General features: G+C 39.2%; 1 protein-coding gene across 1 annotated transcript in view; it reads right to left on the bottom strand.

The window, feature by feature from the left end:
* Positions 1–9,703: 9,703 nt before the first annotated feature.
* LRRC8C (leucine rich repeat containing 8 VRAC subunit C) overlaps positions 9,704–18,346 on the bottom strand; it is an 83,049-nt gene continuing 74,406 nt past the window's right edge. The window contains exon 3 of the mRNA XM_069597462.1: positions 9,704–12,160. Coding sequence (XP_069453563.1) covers positions 9,887–12,160 — 2,274 coding nt within the window. The 3' untranslated portion in view covers positions 9,704–9,886. The remainder of the gene's footprint in view (positions 12,161–18,346) is intronic.

Here is an 18,346-nt window from a genome sequence, read left to right as displayed (position 1 = left end):
CCAAGAGAAAAGACCCTGATGCTGGGAAAGGTTGAGGGCAAGAGGAGAAGTGGGCCACAGAGGATAAGATGGCTGGATGGCATCACTGACTCAATGGACATGAGTTTGAGCAAGCTCCGGTAGCTAGTGAAGGACACAGAAGCCTGGCGTGCTGCAGTCCATGGGGTTGCAAAGAGTTGGACATGAGTTAGCAACTGAACAACCATTACCACCAATAGAATATGGCAGAAGTGAGGTCAGAAAAAGTGATGCTGTATACTTTCTGCCTGTTGAAATAGCAACCTTGGAACCCTCAGTTATCATCTAAGATCTCTTCATTTCATAGAAGTCAGAATGAGAAGCACTTAGAAAAATACAAAAATAAATTAGGTCTTGGTTTCCGCAATCATTGGAACTACAACTCTGTAAGAAGAGACATGGTAAGTCTTAAAATAATCATAGTACAACTGGTAAGTGTGCTGGATAATGAGGCATGTAGAAAGTGTTGAGAGAAATTCTTAATGTCTTAAATTTCTTTTAAAATATCTCTGGGATCTTAGTATTAGAGCCAAAATTAGATTTGGATGGATAGGATTGAAGATAGAAGGGACATTTTAATGAATATTTAACAACCTGTGAATCCCTGTCTAATCAATTGCTGTTGTTCAGTTGCTCAGTTGTGTCCAACTTTTTGAGACCCCATGGACTGCAGCACGCCAAGCTTCCCTATCCTTCACCAGCTCCCAGTACTTGCTCAAACTCATGCCCACTGAGTCAGTGATGCCATCTAACCATCTCATCCTCTCTCCTCCCCTTCTCCTTCTGCCTTCAATCTTTCCCAGCATCAAGGTCTTTTCTAATCAATCGGCTGTTCACATCAGGTGGCCAAAGTATTGGAGGTTCACCTTCAGCATCAGTCCTTCTAATGAATATTCAGGATTGATTTCCTTTAGGATTGGCTGGTTTGATCTTCTTGCAGTCCAAAGGACTCTCAGGAGTCTTCTCCAACACCACAGTTCAAAAGCATGAACTCTTTGGTGCTCAGCCTTCTCTATGCTCCAACTCTCACATGCATACATGACTACTGGAAAAACCACAGCTTTGACTAGACGAACCTTTGTCAGCAAAGTAATGTCTCTGCTTTTTAATACACTGTCAAGGTTTGTCATTGCTTTTCTTCCAAGGAACAAACGTCTTTTAATTTCTTGGCTGTAGTCACCATCTGCAGTGATTTGGGAGCCCAAGAAAACAAAGTCTGTCACTGTTTCCACTGTTTCCCCATCTATTTGCCATGAAGTGATGGGACCACATGTCACCATCTTTGTTTTTTGAATGTTGAGTTTTAAGCCAGCTTTTTCACTCTCCTCTTTCACCATGAAAAAGCTCTTTAGTTCCTCTTCACTTTCTCCATAAGGGTTGTGTCAGCTGCATATCTGAGGTTATTGATAATTCCTTTATTGTCATGTCTATTTAAAGCATTTAGACAGTCCTAGACACATTTTTGTATGTTTGTTTCCTCCTCGTACACATAAGAAAAAAATGTCTATGAGTCTAAATATTTTAAAACAACCTAGAATGCAACTTCTGTCTTACAAGCATTTTCTACAAGGTTTTGCAGTAAACTTTCAGGCATTTTTGATGTGAGTTCTTGATCAGATTTATAGTTAAAGCTCTCGATAGTCACTAGTAGTTACTCTTTAAAAATCATTTATTTTTATTTAGTTTATTATATCAGTTTCTGACTTAGGAGAAGTTTTCTGAAAATAATGATCTAGCTAGTTTTTGAGATTTGATGGTTTTAACATTGTTGATAGAACTGAAGGGCAATGAATCAGCCTGAAGTTTAGAAAGTGCACTGAGCATCCCTCATCAGGAGGCTCCTGGTTAAGTCAATCACACCTGTATTCCCTGTGCCCTCATAACAAACAAAAGCCTTATGTAAATAAACCAGGTATTTAATCCCTCTGACATTTTTCATATTTTCCATTAGACACCAGTTCAATTTCTCTGAGAGGTTATCTGGACTTACAAAATATTTATATAGCTAAATGCTTAGAGTGAATGGTTTTGGTTGAAGCTGAATCTCTAGCTTCCAATTTCACAAGCATGAGCTCATTTTAAATACTTCCTCACTTCTTGTAATAACCTATAACGGAAAATAATCTGGAAAGGAGTGTATATATACACATTAACCCACTCAATTTTCTGTACACCTGAAGCGACACATCGTTAATGAAATGTACTTCAATTTGAAAAAACAACCAAAGCAGGGAAACAATTCCTCACCAAAGTAAGGGCAGTTAGCATCCTGTCTTTGTTTCTGGATGCATAAAACAACCTCTGAACATGCTGATACTGTTAAGGTTCAGAATGTGACTTCCAAGAAAGTCTAAAGGTCACATTACCAGAGGCTAGAACCTGGGAGAATTAAGAAACAACCTTGAATAAATAAATAAGTTCTAAATAAAGCCTTTCTTACCATTCTAACAAGTATCAAGGTTAATTTTTCTTTAACACCACTTTAGTGGTCATTAATGTACATGGCCTTGGGTTTTTGTTGAGACTGGCTACATCATAAAGTATTTTTCATGAAGCAATTTAAATTATTAAGAACTATAATTTATATATATAACTCAATAGAATAAATGGAACACACCTACTACTTCATAAATTTGTGGACATTTATTTCTCAAGTTTACAATGATGTAACTTCATGTTCTTGTATTGGTTTTATTTATTCTTGGACTAAATCAGCCTGACAAGTTGAAAGCTGTTCAAATGTTACTTAGAGTATGATTTTAACAAAATTATTCCAGATAGTCTATGTGAAATTACAATGGAATCCCAAGAACTTTGTAATTCAGATAAAAATGTTGTTTATCCCTATACCAAAATCACTGCTGAGGAGGTGATTTTTTTCTTAGAAGAATTATGGAAGAGATATAAAATGCAAAACTTATATGTGGCCTCTTTGTGTCACTTTTCCCAAGATCTGTATTACCTGATCAGGTAATTATCATATTATACTAATAAGAATGGAACTAAATACTTTTTAATGGTGATGTCTAGATGTAACCTGAGTTGAAATAAAATTAATTCCATAGGGACCTAATGCATAGCACAGGGGACTATATTCAATATCTTTTAATAACCTATAATGGAAAAAAATCTGAAAAAGAATATATATTTTTTTATATCCATATGATGCTAAAGCTGAAACTCCAGTACTTTGGCCACCTCATGCGAAGAGCTGACTCATTGGAAAAGACTTTGATGCTGGGAGGGATTGGGGGCAGGAGAAGAAGGGGACCACAGAGGATGAGATGGCTGGATAGCATCACTGACTTGATGGACGCAAATCTGAGTGAACTCTGGGAGTTGGTGATGGGACAGGGAGGCCTGGCGTGCTGCGATTCATTGGGTCGCAAAGAATTGGACACGACTGAGCGACTGAACTGAACTGATCTGGGGCTTCCCAGGTGGCTCAGTGGTAAAGAATCCACCTGCCAAGCAAGACAGGCAGGTTCAGTCCCTAAGTCGGGAAGATCCCCTGGAGAAAGAAAATGGCAATCCACTCTAGTATTCTTGCCTGGGAAATCCTATGGACAGAGGAGCCTGACAGGCTACAGTTCACGGGGTTGGAAAAGAGTCGGACAAGACTTAGCAACTAAATAGCAGCAGCAATATCTTTATATGTGAATCACTTTGCTGTGTAACAACTATCACAACACTGTGAATCAACTATTCAGTTCAAAAAATTAATTAAAGGACTAATAAAATAAAGAGAAAGTCCATCTTCTAATTGTTTCCAAGCTTTACAACAGAGATACCCCTGAATCACAATAATCAGAATGGCCAGCTTGGTTGTTTGGTGATAAAATCTTTGCCTGATGCTTTGTTTTTAAAAATATTTATTTATTCTTTATTTGGCTGAGTCAGGTCTCAGTGGTAGCATACAGATTCTTCACTGCATCACGTGGAATCTTTCTTTGCAGTGTACAGACTCTAGCTATGGCATCTGGGCTCAGTACTTGCAGCGCATGGGCTTAGTCACTCTGTGGGATTTTAGTTCCCCAACCAGGGACTGAACCCATGTCCCCTGCATTGCAAGGCAGATTCTCATCCACAGGACCACCAGGGAAGTCCCCTAGTGCTGTGATTTTTATGCAAAATATCCAGACTCTGAAAATGTCATCACTGTGGTATGCCTGATCACATAAATGTTTACTCGAACCTTGATTTGTTCACAAATGCTTAAATATGAAACCTAAATTATAACCTGTGTTCAAAGATTTGTACATAAAAATAATGCAGCTTATGAAGAGCTTTTCACTTTTTCCTGCTTGGATATTTAGAATGATATTCAAATATACCTTCAGAAACACACAGGCCTGGTGCTATGGCTGTTTAAGTACCCTACTTATTTTAGTGACTTTCATATATCTCTCCATCTAAATCAAAGTGCTTATCCTGTACCTTGCTAACTGAAACAACTGAGTTAATTTTAGTGTTTATCGCAATTTTCTATATGAATGAAAGGACTGGAAGATGGGGCGGTAGGAAGCGGCAGTGGACAGAAACTTTTTCTTTGTGCAACTTGCGCTGGAATCACGAGATGTTTCTGCTCTGCTGCCCATCTCAGCTCGTCTCTGGAGTTTCTCCAGCGCTCTCCCATCATTCCAAGTTTCTGTACACATATTCGCAAGGCCCCTCTCGTCGCACTCACAATCTCTCCTCATCTCAACAGTTCTTTCCCAAAGGAGTATCAGCAGATTATCAGTGAAATAATTGAGTCATAAACAACTACAGAAAAATCTGTAAAATGATAATTTAGCATCACAGTTACCAGTCACAATTTTTTTATGCATAAGTGGGTTCATAAAGTTATTTTATTAAGCACTTCCCTATGCTTAAGAGTGTGTGTGTTTAACTAGGGAAGTCCTTCTAGTTGTACAGAACCATTCTGATTTAAGTAGACTCAATGATTACCATACAAGTATTTACTGAGAGCTGGGCTGGACAGCCATTGTACAGTCTGATCTGGCAAATACACAGAAACTGCACTCCAGATTACACAGCAAGGCACTAATGACCCAAATGAAACTCCAGGGGCACCTTAGGTAGATGCAGTGCAGAGAATTAAGGAAGGAAATCATTAGTCACAATTGCAGAAACTAGCCAAATACAAAGTGAAAAAAATGCATGCAGCCTATTTCCTGCAGAGTACAGGGAGCCTTGGTAACAGAATATGCAAAACCACAAGAGAATGCAAAAGAGAAACATGATTTCTACAAATAAATAAGAAAGGGACTGATCTCAATTTTAAATTACAAAAACGATTTTATTTAATTTATTTTCTGTTCCTATGTACTACATAGCCAAATAACATTAAGACATTGAATCATGAATTTACACTATGACAGATCAACTTTCAAGCATTTTCTTGACAGTCTTGGAGGTTTTGCCAGCACTGACAAAATCTGAACATATACAGTAAGAGGAAACAAGCAGCAAAAGGAAATCTAAGTGACCACATAAGGCATTGAGTTTCAACCCCACAAAAAATATTCATTAAATAGGCAGATTCATATGGGAGAGTGAACAATGTTCAGCAGAAAGCAAATTTATACCATATCCAAAACCATGCATAGGGACTGTTATTTAAGAGGACCAAAAAACTGTTTGAAGTTATATACCCCTTTTTAAGGTCTTCTAATAACAACAACCAAAAAATTCCTTGGCGTGGGAGGAGAGCTTCTCTCCTCCCCGTCTCCCCAAAATGAATTTAAGCATGTTACCTTTATCAGTGAAAATCTCTGAGAAGATGGAGTAAGAGTAGATAGCTCGTTTGAAAGACTGGTAGGAAATTGTATTAGAAGCATGTCATTGAGGCCTAAATCTGAAAAATCAATGGCAGGTCTGAGACTGTCCAAGTTTCCTTACAATGTGTCTGAATAGACAGGAAAAAAAAAAAAAAGAGAGAGAAAATCTTACAGACCCTTGAGGCATTCCCCTCACTAATAACTGTGCTATTTTGCTATGGAACCCTACCTACCCTGAGTTATTGAGATCCTACCAAAAATGTGAACTGCTTGAATAGCATTATCACATTCAAGATTCATAGGAGAAAGCAAACTGAATCAATTTAGTTTCTAAACAAATTTAAGTTGTCTTGAAGTTTATCTCTTTACTACTAAATACTGCAGTTTCCATAAAGATGGATCACTGTTTAAGTATAATAAATATACCACTACAACTGATCAGGTATTTGCTATGAAATCCCGTGGACAGAGGAGCCTGGTGGGCTACAGTCCATGGGGTAGCAAAGAGTCAGACATGGCTGAGTGACTATCACTACACTACATTAGAGAGTAAAACATTACTTAAAAAAATGAACTTTTCTTAGAATTAGGAACATAAACCACAGCAAAACTCTTGGGGGGAATGGTAACAACAGATGTAAATATTTTTTTCTTCCCTTTCTTATAACAGAAATCATAAGATAGTATGTTGCAAAAACGCGAACTTTGTTCATCCCCAGTAACTCACGGAATACTTCAGGTTGCTAAGCCCCTCTCTGTAAAGATGGCTTCAGAGGCACCTATAAATGAACAGAATACTCACAGCAGGCTTATTTTCCAAGCCTTTCTGAAAAAGTAGTGCCTGCACATGGGATGCTATGGAAATTGTTAGAACTCACTGCACTAACTCCATGGGAAACCTAAGGCAGGGGAAAGGAAGGTGAACAATCAGAAAATTTACCAGTGTAAATAACAGGTTTCACTGAATCAAGAACATTCATGTTAGAAACCATTGTACTAAAAACACAACAAAGTGAGTGAAAACCCAACAAATAACTAGCTTTCTGAGGTGTGGTCTTTTTAGGTGAGTTCCAATGCTGTGTTTCAACCGGACCATCCGTCAACAACTGGTCTATACTTAACCATTAAAACTGACCAAAAAGCATACTCACCAAGGGTGTCCAGTAGCCATAGGACTTGAGTACGTATGATGCTTTTATATTTACACAAGCAGTTTCTCATGAATCTTATAGAAGTTGGAGAAATAGAGCTAGGTGTTCCTTTTTAGCAAGAGCACTTGTACAAATATGAAAAGGATTAGGTAAATACCCCTTTTAACACTGAGTTGATTCATTAAAGAACTTTAGAAAAGTCAGCAGTTCATTTACCTGAGTTTCCCATTTAACGGCTAAAGAGTAATTAAATGCTTTTACTTAAGAATGTGAACAAAAATATACAATATTTAAAAGGGTCAAGTTGGAAAATTTAGACTCAAGATGAAGTTAGAACATTTTGAATTTTTATAAAATCTAACAAACATCTATGAATTTTCCTTCCTAGTTAAACCATAAACTCAGAAGTATACTGATTTACTGGATGTTATTTAGAACTTAGGTTAGGGTCAACCTGTGAAATTATTAAGTAAATAAAATTATGTTGATATTTGAGCAAGTTGTCACAAAGACTAATTTCTAGTGACTTACTTCAGTTATGAACCCATGGGAGATTATAAGTTAACACCAGATAAAGATTTTCAGCATAAATATGATGTTTAACCTGAATAGATCCCTTTTTAAGGGTGATATAGAAAACAACTATAAATTTTATCCAGAAGAATAATGCACCCAGTGTCTTAACAGTAGTTATCAAAGCTCACCTTCCAACAGGGGTATTCTTGCCATGTTCAGTGACAGACAATCTTCCAGGTTTGTTTGTTTAAAACAGGTAGTGCTATGTCTCTAAATACAACTCATGGTTCATAATCAAGATCCTAAAAACATACTAGAATTGAATATTTTATCAAAGAAGTAAAACCATGTTGCTATTTTAAACATATTGTTTCAATTCCAAGTCCAAATAAACCAGCTATACAAAATCACCATTCTAACACTTAAACATGGAGCAGAAACAGCAAAGCACTTTGGTCTACATGATTAAATTATTCAATAAATGAAAAGCATCTCTTCCCCAAATCCTTTACCCCATGATGTATCATAATGTTTAAAATACAATGGAGGTACACGTATCTGCTGAGTAGTTTGTAGAGCTGTGTCCCATGTATGACTCGAAGTGTCATTAAGCAAATTTACCAGGATCAAGGAGCAAATTTTAAAATCAGCATTTTGAAACCCAAACCATCTTCCTACTTTTTTTTTTTTTGTTAAGTCACAAAACCATCTTAGATCAGACTAGGGTTCTGAAAACAGTGAGTGTGAAGTTGGAGCATGAAACAAAATTCCCATGATAGATAGCACTGCTCCTGGATTGAGGCCACAAATAGTGTTCTCCTGTTCTAATAGTCAGTGAAAACTTTTGCCCAAGACCCATACATTTTGGGCTTCCCTGGGGGCTCAGCTGGTAAAGAATCCACCTGCAATGTGGGAGACCTGGGTTCGATCCCTGGGTTGGGAAGATCCCCTGGGAAAGGGAATGGCTACCCACTCCAGTATTCTGGCCTGGAGAATCCCATGGACTGTAGAGTCCATGGGGTCAAAAGACTCAGACAGGACTGAGCTACTTTCACTTTCACACTATGTTGGATTTTTTAGTATAGAGATAAAATAAAAGCTGTGCTGACCACCAGGCAAAAATTATTTCTAAGTGATATCCATTCAGCTATTTTTTCACACTTAAAAAAATAAAGGAATAGAATTATTTTAGATAAGATAAACTTTTTTAAGCCAAAGAGAACAGATAGTTTCTGTGCTTGCACCACTAGCATTCATAGCAAGGGTAGACTTGAGGGAGATTGATTAATATATATATATATGTATACATTGATTAGTTTGTGTAACAGGCAGAATTTGAATAAAGATCACCACTGCCACACTGCCCAGAGGAACCAGTGTGCCTGACTAGAGTGCACCAGCTCTTTAGCAGGGTGCTTTAGTAGCACTTTTTTTTTTTCCATCGGATGTATGCACATATCAAGATATCAAAGATGATTAAATTACTAAAAAGCAGGCTTCTGATTCTGATGTTTAAATTTAATTAGCTATTTTAATTAAAATAAATTATCTTTTCTAAGGTTGTTCACCAGAACTACATAACAACATTGATATTAAAGGGGAGGAGCTTCTGCATTTCCTTTTTCACTGAAGGAAAATATTTTCAACATTTTAAAAATGTTGGTAAAAATGTAAATCAGTTAAATTATAAATGACCAATCCAAGCAAGCTGACCATGGAAGATTATCATCCTTGCTCACTTATAAAATCCTTGCCTAATGATAAAAAACTGTCAGGTATGTGAAAGAATAAAATTTAGGGTTCTGCTGGAGGCAAGGGAAAATTTTGAAAATAATAGTCCATGACAATGCACTTATGTGAGCTTATACGCCAGAGAAGAGTTTTCTATACAATGAAATACTTGACCAATGCAGAAGGCAGCTAGTATTAAAATAACTAGCAGAGATTCCTTGGTACACATACAATGAAAACAAAAAGACCCTGTAGAGATGTAAACAAGCTAAAAAATGACCTTGGCAAAGTATCTTCATCGATTTAAAAAATACCAAAAGCATGCAACTTAAAATTCCCTTCCTTCCACAAGAATTTACCCCAAAACCAAAACAAATAAGCAAGCAAGCAAACAAACAAACAAAAAAACCAAACAAAAACAGTTGGAACCATCTGTCTCTGTCAGTAGAAAACAATAATAGATACATTAGGTTCCAGGACAAATAAACCTTTAAAATACTAATATTGAAAAAATACAATTAAAATTTTATTAAAAAATACATACTCCTTACTCATTCTTTGTGTACATTTTGTTTTGTGCGAAAAAGAAGAAAAATAATAATAAAGTAGGAAAGGCATTAGACTACCTAATTATTTATACTGTATTTGGTAGAAGCATGTTTCAGTCAAACTTTGAACAAAAATAAGTTATTCTGTTTTCATTTGCTCCCGGACATCAGAAGGCAGGGTTTCAAACAGAGCATCTTCTACAACTAAACCAGCTCGCTTCAAAGCCCGACAGTCACCCAGTTCAGGAGGGAGGATTTCAAAGTGATTGCCTTTAACATCTAAATAGGAAAGAAATAACAAATTTCCAATTTTGGGGGAAAGTACTGATAGGCTGTTTTTCCCAATCTTCAGGGTTTTCAGTTTCTTACAGAAGTAGAGTTCATCTGGAAGGCTCTCCACTTTGTTACAAGTGATGGAAAAATACTGTAAACTTTGTAGGACTCCGATCTCAGGGGGGATAAATCGAATGTCATTGTAGGACAAGTCCAGGTAACGGATTTTGTTGCATAGGAAGAGGTGGGAAGGCAGCACCTCGATTTTATTGTGACTGAAGGACAGACGCTCCAGGCTGGTGAGCTTCTTGATGTGCTCTGGGATGTAGGTGATGCTGTTATGCCACAGTTTTAGCACTGTCAGCTTCCTCAGGTGCTGGAAGCTGACGATCTCTTCTATGGATTTCAGGTTATTTTCCTTGAGGTCCAGTTCCTGGAGGCTGAGCAGGCTGAATACGGCGTGGGGGATGCGCTCCAGGTCACAGTGGACCAGCTCCAGCTCCGTCAGATTGGTCATCTTCTTCAGGTTGTTGAGCATCACCAGCTTGGTGCCATCGTTGTGTAGGCACATCTTCTGGAGATGGCTGGAAACATCAACCACTGCCTGTGGGATTTTAGAAACGTTGCTTTTGATCGAGAGAATTTTAAGGCTTTTGAGATCCCGCAGAGACTCTAGGGTGACGTTTCTGGAAATATCGTGACTCAGAGAGCCAACCAGGTAGAGCTCCTCCAGGTTCCGGAGGCCATACATCCAGGGGGGCAGCTCCCTCATGTCATCAAACTTGACGCTCAAGACCTTGAGATTCTCCTTCAGGAAAGACAACGCCGCGCTGTGGATTTTGACTGAGCACTGGTGTAGAGAGAGCTCCTGGAGATTGTCTAGCTGCGCGATGGTGGCTGGTATCATGACGTTCTTAATGATTTCAAGTTTTAGGGACTGCAACTCTGTGATTTCAAAAACAGTGTCTGGAAGGCCAGAGAGCATAATGAGAGGCAGTTCCAAGCGGTTATGGGCATTTGTCTGCAGCTTCTGCCTCAGTTTATCTGGAGTCCACTCATTATTTAAGTTCAGCTGCTTTAATTTGTTTTCACTCACTTCGGATAGGAACACCGCGAATCTCTTCGAATACAGAGGGTCGTACTGATCTATCATATGAAGCATAAAAGCAAAGTCATTTTTCACGTCTGGAATATCATCAATTCCAGTCTCCTGCCGGACATACTCAAAGGAGTACTCCTTCAGAGAGCGGTAGAACAGCCAGTACAGCGTATAAAGGCACGTCAGTCCGTAGATACTTACAAAGCACAGATAGCAAAAGGAGAGCTTTGAAAACAAGTGCGCCATGGTGTGATTGCAAGAAAAGTTCTTATATCCAGTCATGTCCTGAATGTCAACATCACAGTCCACTGTGAACTGGACTTTGGAAACCAGGGCACTATTATATGCAATGATGATGAGGAATTTTATAACTTTAAGCACAGTCTGACGAACGTACATGGCATAGAGTATATCACCTTCTTCTACGTGCAGCCGGAACTTCTTTACCTTCTCAAATAAAGCTTTTGCCTGCTCACCCTCCTTCTTATCCAGAGCCCCTGCAGTGGATTTGTCAACCACAAACTTCTCAGGAATTGACTTTAAAGACTGAGAGTTGACCAGACTGCCTTCTGGACCAGACTGGGTGGTGTTGGACCTGCTCATGTTGTTCTTCCTGTTGTCCTTCTCTTCTGAGTCCTCCCCAGAAACTTCAGATAAGGCTCGCGTGGTCCAGGGAGAGTCAAAACACTTCCCCAGGATTGAGATGAAATGCTCTATTTTGGAGCTGGAGCCAGGGAACTTGAACCAAAAGTTGCTGCAGAGCATGAAGACCAGGGTATGAATGAGGACCAGGTATGGGAAATACTTGGCGTACCAGTGGAGGGCTCGCTCATAGCACATCTGGTTAATAAAGCTGTACTGCTGAAGGTCCAAATCTGTCTTCAGCCCTTTCATTTCCACAGTGACTGGGTTAGAAGGAGATGGTTTTGGTGGAGGCAGTGGGGTGGTACTGGCCACTGCTTGAGAGACGTTTGAAATGGAAGAGTGGTTCTGAGAAGGCTGTACTCTTTTCGGAAGGCAGATTATCTTGTCTTGCATGACCTGAAACACAGAAATAATATTTTCAAATTATATTACTCAAAGAGCTTTCATAATGTCATTAGTGAGAAGGAAAGCAGCAATAACATCCAATAAATGTCCATTTCCTTTGCCTGGAGAATACAATGTTCAATTCCAGCACCGAGATTTTTATTCTTAGCCCACAGGTTGGGAAAATGAAATGCATATCTTTGTTTGCCACATCTAACTCATGTCACAAAATGGAGCAGTTTTCTCAGGACATGGAACAGTTCATGACAAATATTTGAAGAACATTTCACGTATTTTACAAAAGTTTGCATTTCTTCTTTCACTGAAGCCTTGGGGAACCAGTCATTGGTCTGGGAAGTACATCCTCTTATCAGATTCAGTCTTGAACTGGATGGCTCCCAACATTATATTAGTTTCTGTATGAGAAATAAAAGGATTAAAAGGAGGAAATACAGGAGAAATTCCTGTCTTTATCATTTCCTCTTTTTTTCTACCCATAACCTAGTCATGCATAGATGAATACGACTAGTTTTAATAAAATGGGAATTTACTATGCTTTTATAAAAGCTATTTATTCAGAGAGAGATGAAAGACTATAGAAATGTTTCATAGTAAAATAGTTATGTCTAAACTTGCTGCTTTTCACACAAAATATCACATCAACTTCTATTCCCCTACTAATGCTTCAGTTTGTTGAAAATCATATTAAGCCCTAATAAGTCCAGCAGTCTCATAAGATTGCAATTTCAGTAAGAGAGAACACTTTCTTCCCAAAGATGAGATAGGATGAGGCAAACTACACTTTGAACCAACCCGGAGGAATCATCTTCAGGAAGAAGAACACGTTAAGTATACGCTGAGTCTATTACGAAGTGCACTGTTACGGCAGGAGGAATAGGACCACACGCTGTTGACGTGGGAGATGCAGCCCCCTAGAGGGAAGCGTTGTACAAGGTTTGACAGTGCAGTGGTGCGTCCAGCCCTTAGCTGAGTATCTGATATATAGGAGACGGCCAGTATATATTTGCTGAGAAAGTGGATGAATCTAGAACTGACACCCACGCTAGTCCTTCCAATTCATAGTTCTGGGCGTGGATCTCTCCTAGGGATAAAGTTAATAAGAACAGTGATTACAGTGATGACAGCAACAAACTTTCTGTTGTGTTTAATATGCAATTCCATTCCAAAAATGTCAAAGATATTACTTATTTTGTCACCTTAACCTGATGAGGCAGATTACTCTTTTTACTCCCCAGTTTCACAGATGAGGAGATGAAAGCACAGAAAGGTTTGGTAACTTGCTTAATGTCATCAGGCCCAAGCCACCTGGACCCAGAACCCACATTCTTATTTTATTTTACTGAGTTTCTAGGATTAAACCAAAAAGATCTCAATTTTACTTCATCCTAAGTAACAAATTACCTTTTATAAGTTATACATGTTTTAGGGGAAAAGCTTATCTCTTCCCATATCCTATGTGGATAACAATGAAAGAATGAGGTTAGGGGGAAGAGAGGAAGTTTTGTTTATAAAGATATATAAATGCTCTGTAGACTAGAAGATATACCAGGGACTACCATTTACTATGGAAATCAGAAGAAGGCAGGGAAGAAAAATGTGACTGCAGTCGGAGCGTTCCATGACTACAGTGGTGTAAGAATGTTTGAGAATGTCTTCAAACAAACATTTTAATCACTTACCTGTATCAGAGAAAAAAAGTGTTAAACATGTCCATTTGTGGGCATATATATGTCTATGGGCTTCCCTGGTGGCTTGGCTGGTAAAGAATCTGCCTGCAGTGAGGGAGACCTGGGTTCGATCCATGGGTTGGGAAGATCCCCTGGAGAAGGGAAAGGCTACCCACTCCAGTATTCTGGCCTGGAGAATTCCATGGACTGTATAGTTCATGGGGTTACAAAGAACTGGACACAACTGAGTGGCTTTCACTCACTCACATATGTCTATTTATAATTATAACCATAAAGTATTGCCAATCCATCAGCCAAATATTAGAAAGCTTATTTTTCCTTTAGGTTTAAAATAAATATAAAGTTTTCATTTTAATCTCATATTTCAATAGGGTATCCTTTATATTTCTTGGGGTCCAGCACTCTACCATGGAAACCCCTGGAACAGAAAATAGTAGGAGAAAGCCTACATAGATGTTAGAGTCTACCCTGCAGAAATATCAAACAGAAAAAGAAATTCAGTGGCTGGGGTCATGTTCTAGCTGTTTTCCAAATTGTAGTCTCATTTAATGCTCCAATTATCTATGAAGCTTCAATTATCTGGAGAAGGAAATGGTAACCCACTCCAGTATTCTTGCCTGGAAAATCCCATGGACAGAGGAGCCTGGTGGGCTACAGTTGATGAAGTTGCAAAAAGTCGGACACAACTGAGCCACTGAACACATCTGTGAAGCAGGCAGAAGGTGGAGGCTAGAGACCAGTATGAACAGAAATGTTTCCCCAGCACCTTCTCCAAGAGTGACACCTTTGAGCTGGCATGTTAATGCTGTTCTGTGCTCAGTCATGTCTGATTTATTGCAACCCCATGGACTATAGCCCACCAGCCTCCTCTGTGTATGGAATTTTCCTGGTAAGTATACTGGAGTGGGTTGCCATTTCTTTCACCAAGTATGTTAATATGACATTGTTAATGATGTAATGAGAACAGAGACGCATTGGTGTAAAGCAAGATCAGCCAGAAGGTAAAAAGGCAGGTATGTACCTTCTGGAGGTTCTAGGTCCCTACCAAGCACCCAGATGGTCCCAGTACTGCCTCCTGCCCTGCCCTTCTCCAGACTGGCTCCTCATGGGGGCAGATGATTAACCTCTGGAGCCTGGCTGCTGCAGAGGGTTTTAGGTTATGCCGGGCACCAGGGTGTCCAGCTGAGGGGCAAGTGTGGCCTGAACTCCTGCTTGCGTCTCCCTGGCTCAGTTGTGTGCCCTCCTGCGATACCTCTTTATATTCAGAACAAACACACTTGATTGACTAGCATGTGCCATGCTACAGAAGTAGGTCATTTTCTCCCCATTCTACAGAAGAACCCAACTAAGCTTCAGCGAACTTCAACAGCCCGCCAACCTTCACACAGCTATGAAACAGCACCACTTCAGAAAGTCTCCTCGTTTCTCCAAACTTCTGCTACGATGGCTTTAAGAGAACAGCCCAACGTAGGAAGGTAATATGTAGATGAACTCTGGAAGTTCCTCTCAGCTTTCCGAGGTCATATTTCTTTCAATCTTTCAAGATGTCATTTTTAAACGTGCTTATTTAAATCCCAGGAAGGTAAAGACAGTGATATCCTTTCCAGAAGCTGTTAACTAGTCAGAAATGAGCAGAGAGTAGAAAAAGATGCTGGAATTTAGTCACCAAGAAAAACAGCTGCTCATACTGCCAAGAGGACACATCACAAGAAGACGCCAGCAGGGATACAGCTCGGAGTTGAATTCCCAAAGATGTGATAGCACGTCTATCTGGCACCATGAGAAGGAAGAGGGCAGGCGGCAGAGCCCAAGAGAAAAGACTGTGGGGATTTAAACAGTGAAACAGCCATGGGAGAGAGGAAGGAAGTTACTTTCTATGATTAGTGTAAACACTCCAACCCTGAGAAGAACTGAGAGAAGCATCAGTGTTTTCAAAGGTACAGTAAAAGAAAGAGAAAAAAGACAGAAAGGCTTCCTTAAAAAAAAAAGGGTAAAGGGTGTTTTATGGGATATTTGTAAATAGCAGCTTGTAAGAACTTAAAAGATTTTGTCTCAACTTTTCTGCTGTTTTGAGAAGCTTGCCTAATTAAACCTATACCTCACTTCTCATTACCTAATCCGGAAATTTAAAGATTAGAGTACAAAATAAGCCTTAAAGGAATTTTTTTTAAGGAACAATGATAGGGTTTCAGGCTGCAGTGCAGGACTAAGGAAGAATGCTTAAGGTAAGAGCAGGAAGAAAGCCCCACCACCATATCCTGTTCTGCAGAACATCAAGGCTCAGACCATCACCACCAGCTTGTACCACACATGCGTCACACAGACGAGAAATCCAATGCTTTTCTTCTAAGGACAACTCTCAGACTGCCTCTGGAGGAAAAAAGCATCGAGACTAGAGCTACACCTACACAGTGTGTTTATGTAGGGGAAGGGTGAGAAAGAGGGGAAAGAAATGGGGTCAAGGGGAAGAGAAAAAAATTTAAAAAGCAAGATGAACAGGAGAATCTGATCCAAGATATATGAAGGTAAGAAAGTTACCACCCTAAGAACAGATTTGAGAATAGTCATATATGGATGTGAGAGTTGGACTGTGAAGAAAGCTGAGCACCAAAGAATTGATGCGTTTGAACTGTGGTGTTGGAGAAGACTCTTGAGAGTCCCTTGGACTGCAAGGAGGTCCAACCAGTCCATTCTGAAGGAGATCAGTCCTGGGTGTTCTTTGGAAGGAACGATGCTAAAGCTGAAACTCCAGTACTTTGGCCACCTCATGCCAAGAGTTGACTCATTGGAAAAGACTCTGATGCTGGAAGGGATTGGGGGCAGGAGGAAAAGGGGATGACAAAGGATGAGATGGCTGGATGGCATCACTGACTCGATGGTCGTGAGTTTGAGTGAACTCCGGGAATTGGTAATGGACAGGGAGGTCTGGTGTGCTGCAATTCATGGGGTCGCAAAGAGTCGGACACGACTGAGCGACTGAACTGAACTGAATAATAATAATTATTGTTTCGCTGTGCAGCACAGTATCTTAGTTCCCCAGCCAGGAACCAAACCCATTTGCTCTGCAGTGGGAAGCCCTGAGTCTTAACGACTGGACCACTAGGGAAATTCTCAGAATAATTCTTGAATGAAATCATCTAAGTTAAAGCAAATACCTAAGTTAGTTTCAGAATAAGGAAAAGCTGTACACAGAAGGGCATGAGTCACTGAGGGCAAAAGTGAGATGAAATCAGCAACAAAGATGGCTAAACCACCCATGCTATAGTGGGATGAACGGGGTTGGAGGGAGGGGGAGGTGAATCAGCAGAGGAGAGGTAGAATCGAAGGAAACAGGTCAAGCAATGTGGTAGGAGGCTGCAGTGTATACTCATTATTTGCATTTGGAGATGTAAATACCTTTCACTCTTCCCTAAACCTTTGGTAAAATCTGTTAAACACACACACACACACACACACACACACACACACACACACCCCCTCTGTATTATGAATGAACTGTAGAAATCACAGGCAAAAGGACTAAATAATTTTATGCTTAGATCAAAATTGAACAGATAAGGAGAGTTTGCCTGGGATGCTAAAAATTTATAATCTAAATTGTTTCCATGGAAGCAGGAACTGGGACCATGAGAACCTAATTCTTCCAGGAGTCTGTTAGAATGCAGAGAGCTCATGGACTGGAATGTGATACAATATCCTCTATATCCTATGGAGCAGCTGACATCCAGGTAACAAAGTATATAAAATGTTCTTCAAGACTTTACAACTAAAGTTCCTAGAAGAATAAAAAATATACATGTAAAATCATTCCATGGCTGTCCTAATACCTGGATAATATTTCTGGAAAAGAAACACAAAGGTTGCAGTGATTGGAGAAATGGGCTCACTAAGAGCCAAATTCATGAATTCCCAGTTGCAAATTATTTTCAGATAACACAACAGCTGTTTTCGGAAAAAAATTGTAGGGTCGATGAAATAAACTGCATTTCCTGATTTTGCTTTCTACACAGTGTGTTTTTAAGAGAAACAAGGTAAAATCCGAACTTCCTTAAAAAATGAAGCAACCTATCTAAATTATGTCCTGGAATGCTGCTCTGAGCTAGAAAAAGAAATCAAATATTTAAAATCATAATTGCCAAATTTATACCAGCAAAGAGATACATTTTTACGTGGAATATGTACACACTCGATCACATATTGAAATATCTTGCATGGTCAATGTAAATTAGGACCTTTTAATAGTAACTTTCACAATTTTAAATTATTAATGTTCACCTACATCTTTGATTGTATTTTTGATGATGGTTATTTGATTCTCAGTCCCTTTGTTAGAATCATAACATCCATCATTACAATGTAAAAAAGTAAGATCTACTTAATTGAGGCGGTTTCCAGAAAAGCAGTGTAGTGAGAAGCAGCAGGGACCAGTGGTAACCTACTGAAGCAGTTCAACACGTGCATGAATGAGACACCAAGGGGCTGAGATTCA

This window comes from Ovis canadensis, chromosome 1 (assembly GCF_042477335.2).
Source record: "Ovis canadensis isolate MfBH-ARS-UI-01 breed Bighorn chromosome 1, ARS-UI_OviCan_v2, whole genome shotgun sequence".
Classification (NCBI taxonomy): domain Eukaryota; kingdom Metazoa; phylum Chordata; class Mammalia; order Artiodactyla; family Bovidae; genus Ovis; species Ovis canadensis.
Note: the sequence above shows the minus strand (reverse complement) of the source record. Positions and strands in the feature narration are given on the sequence as shown.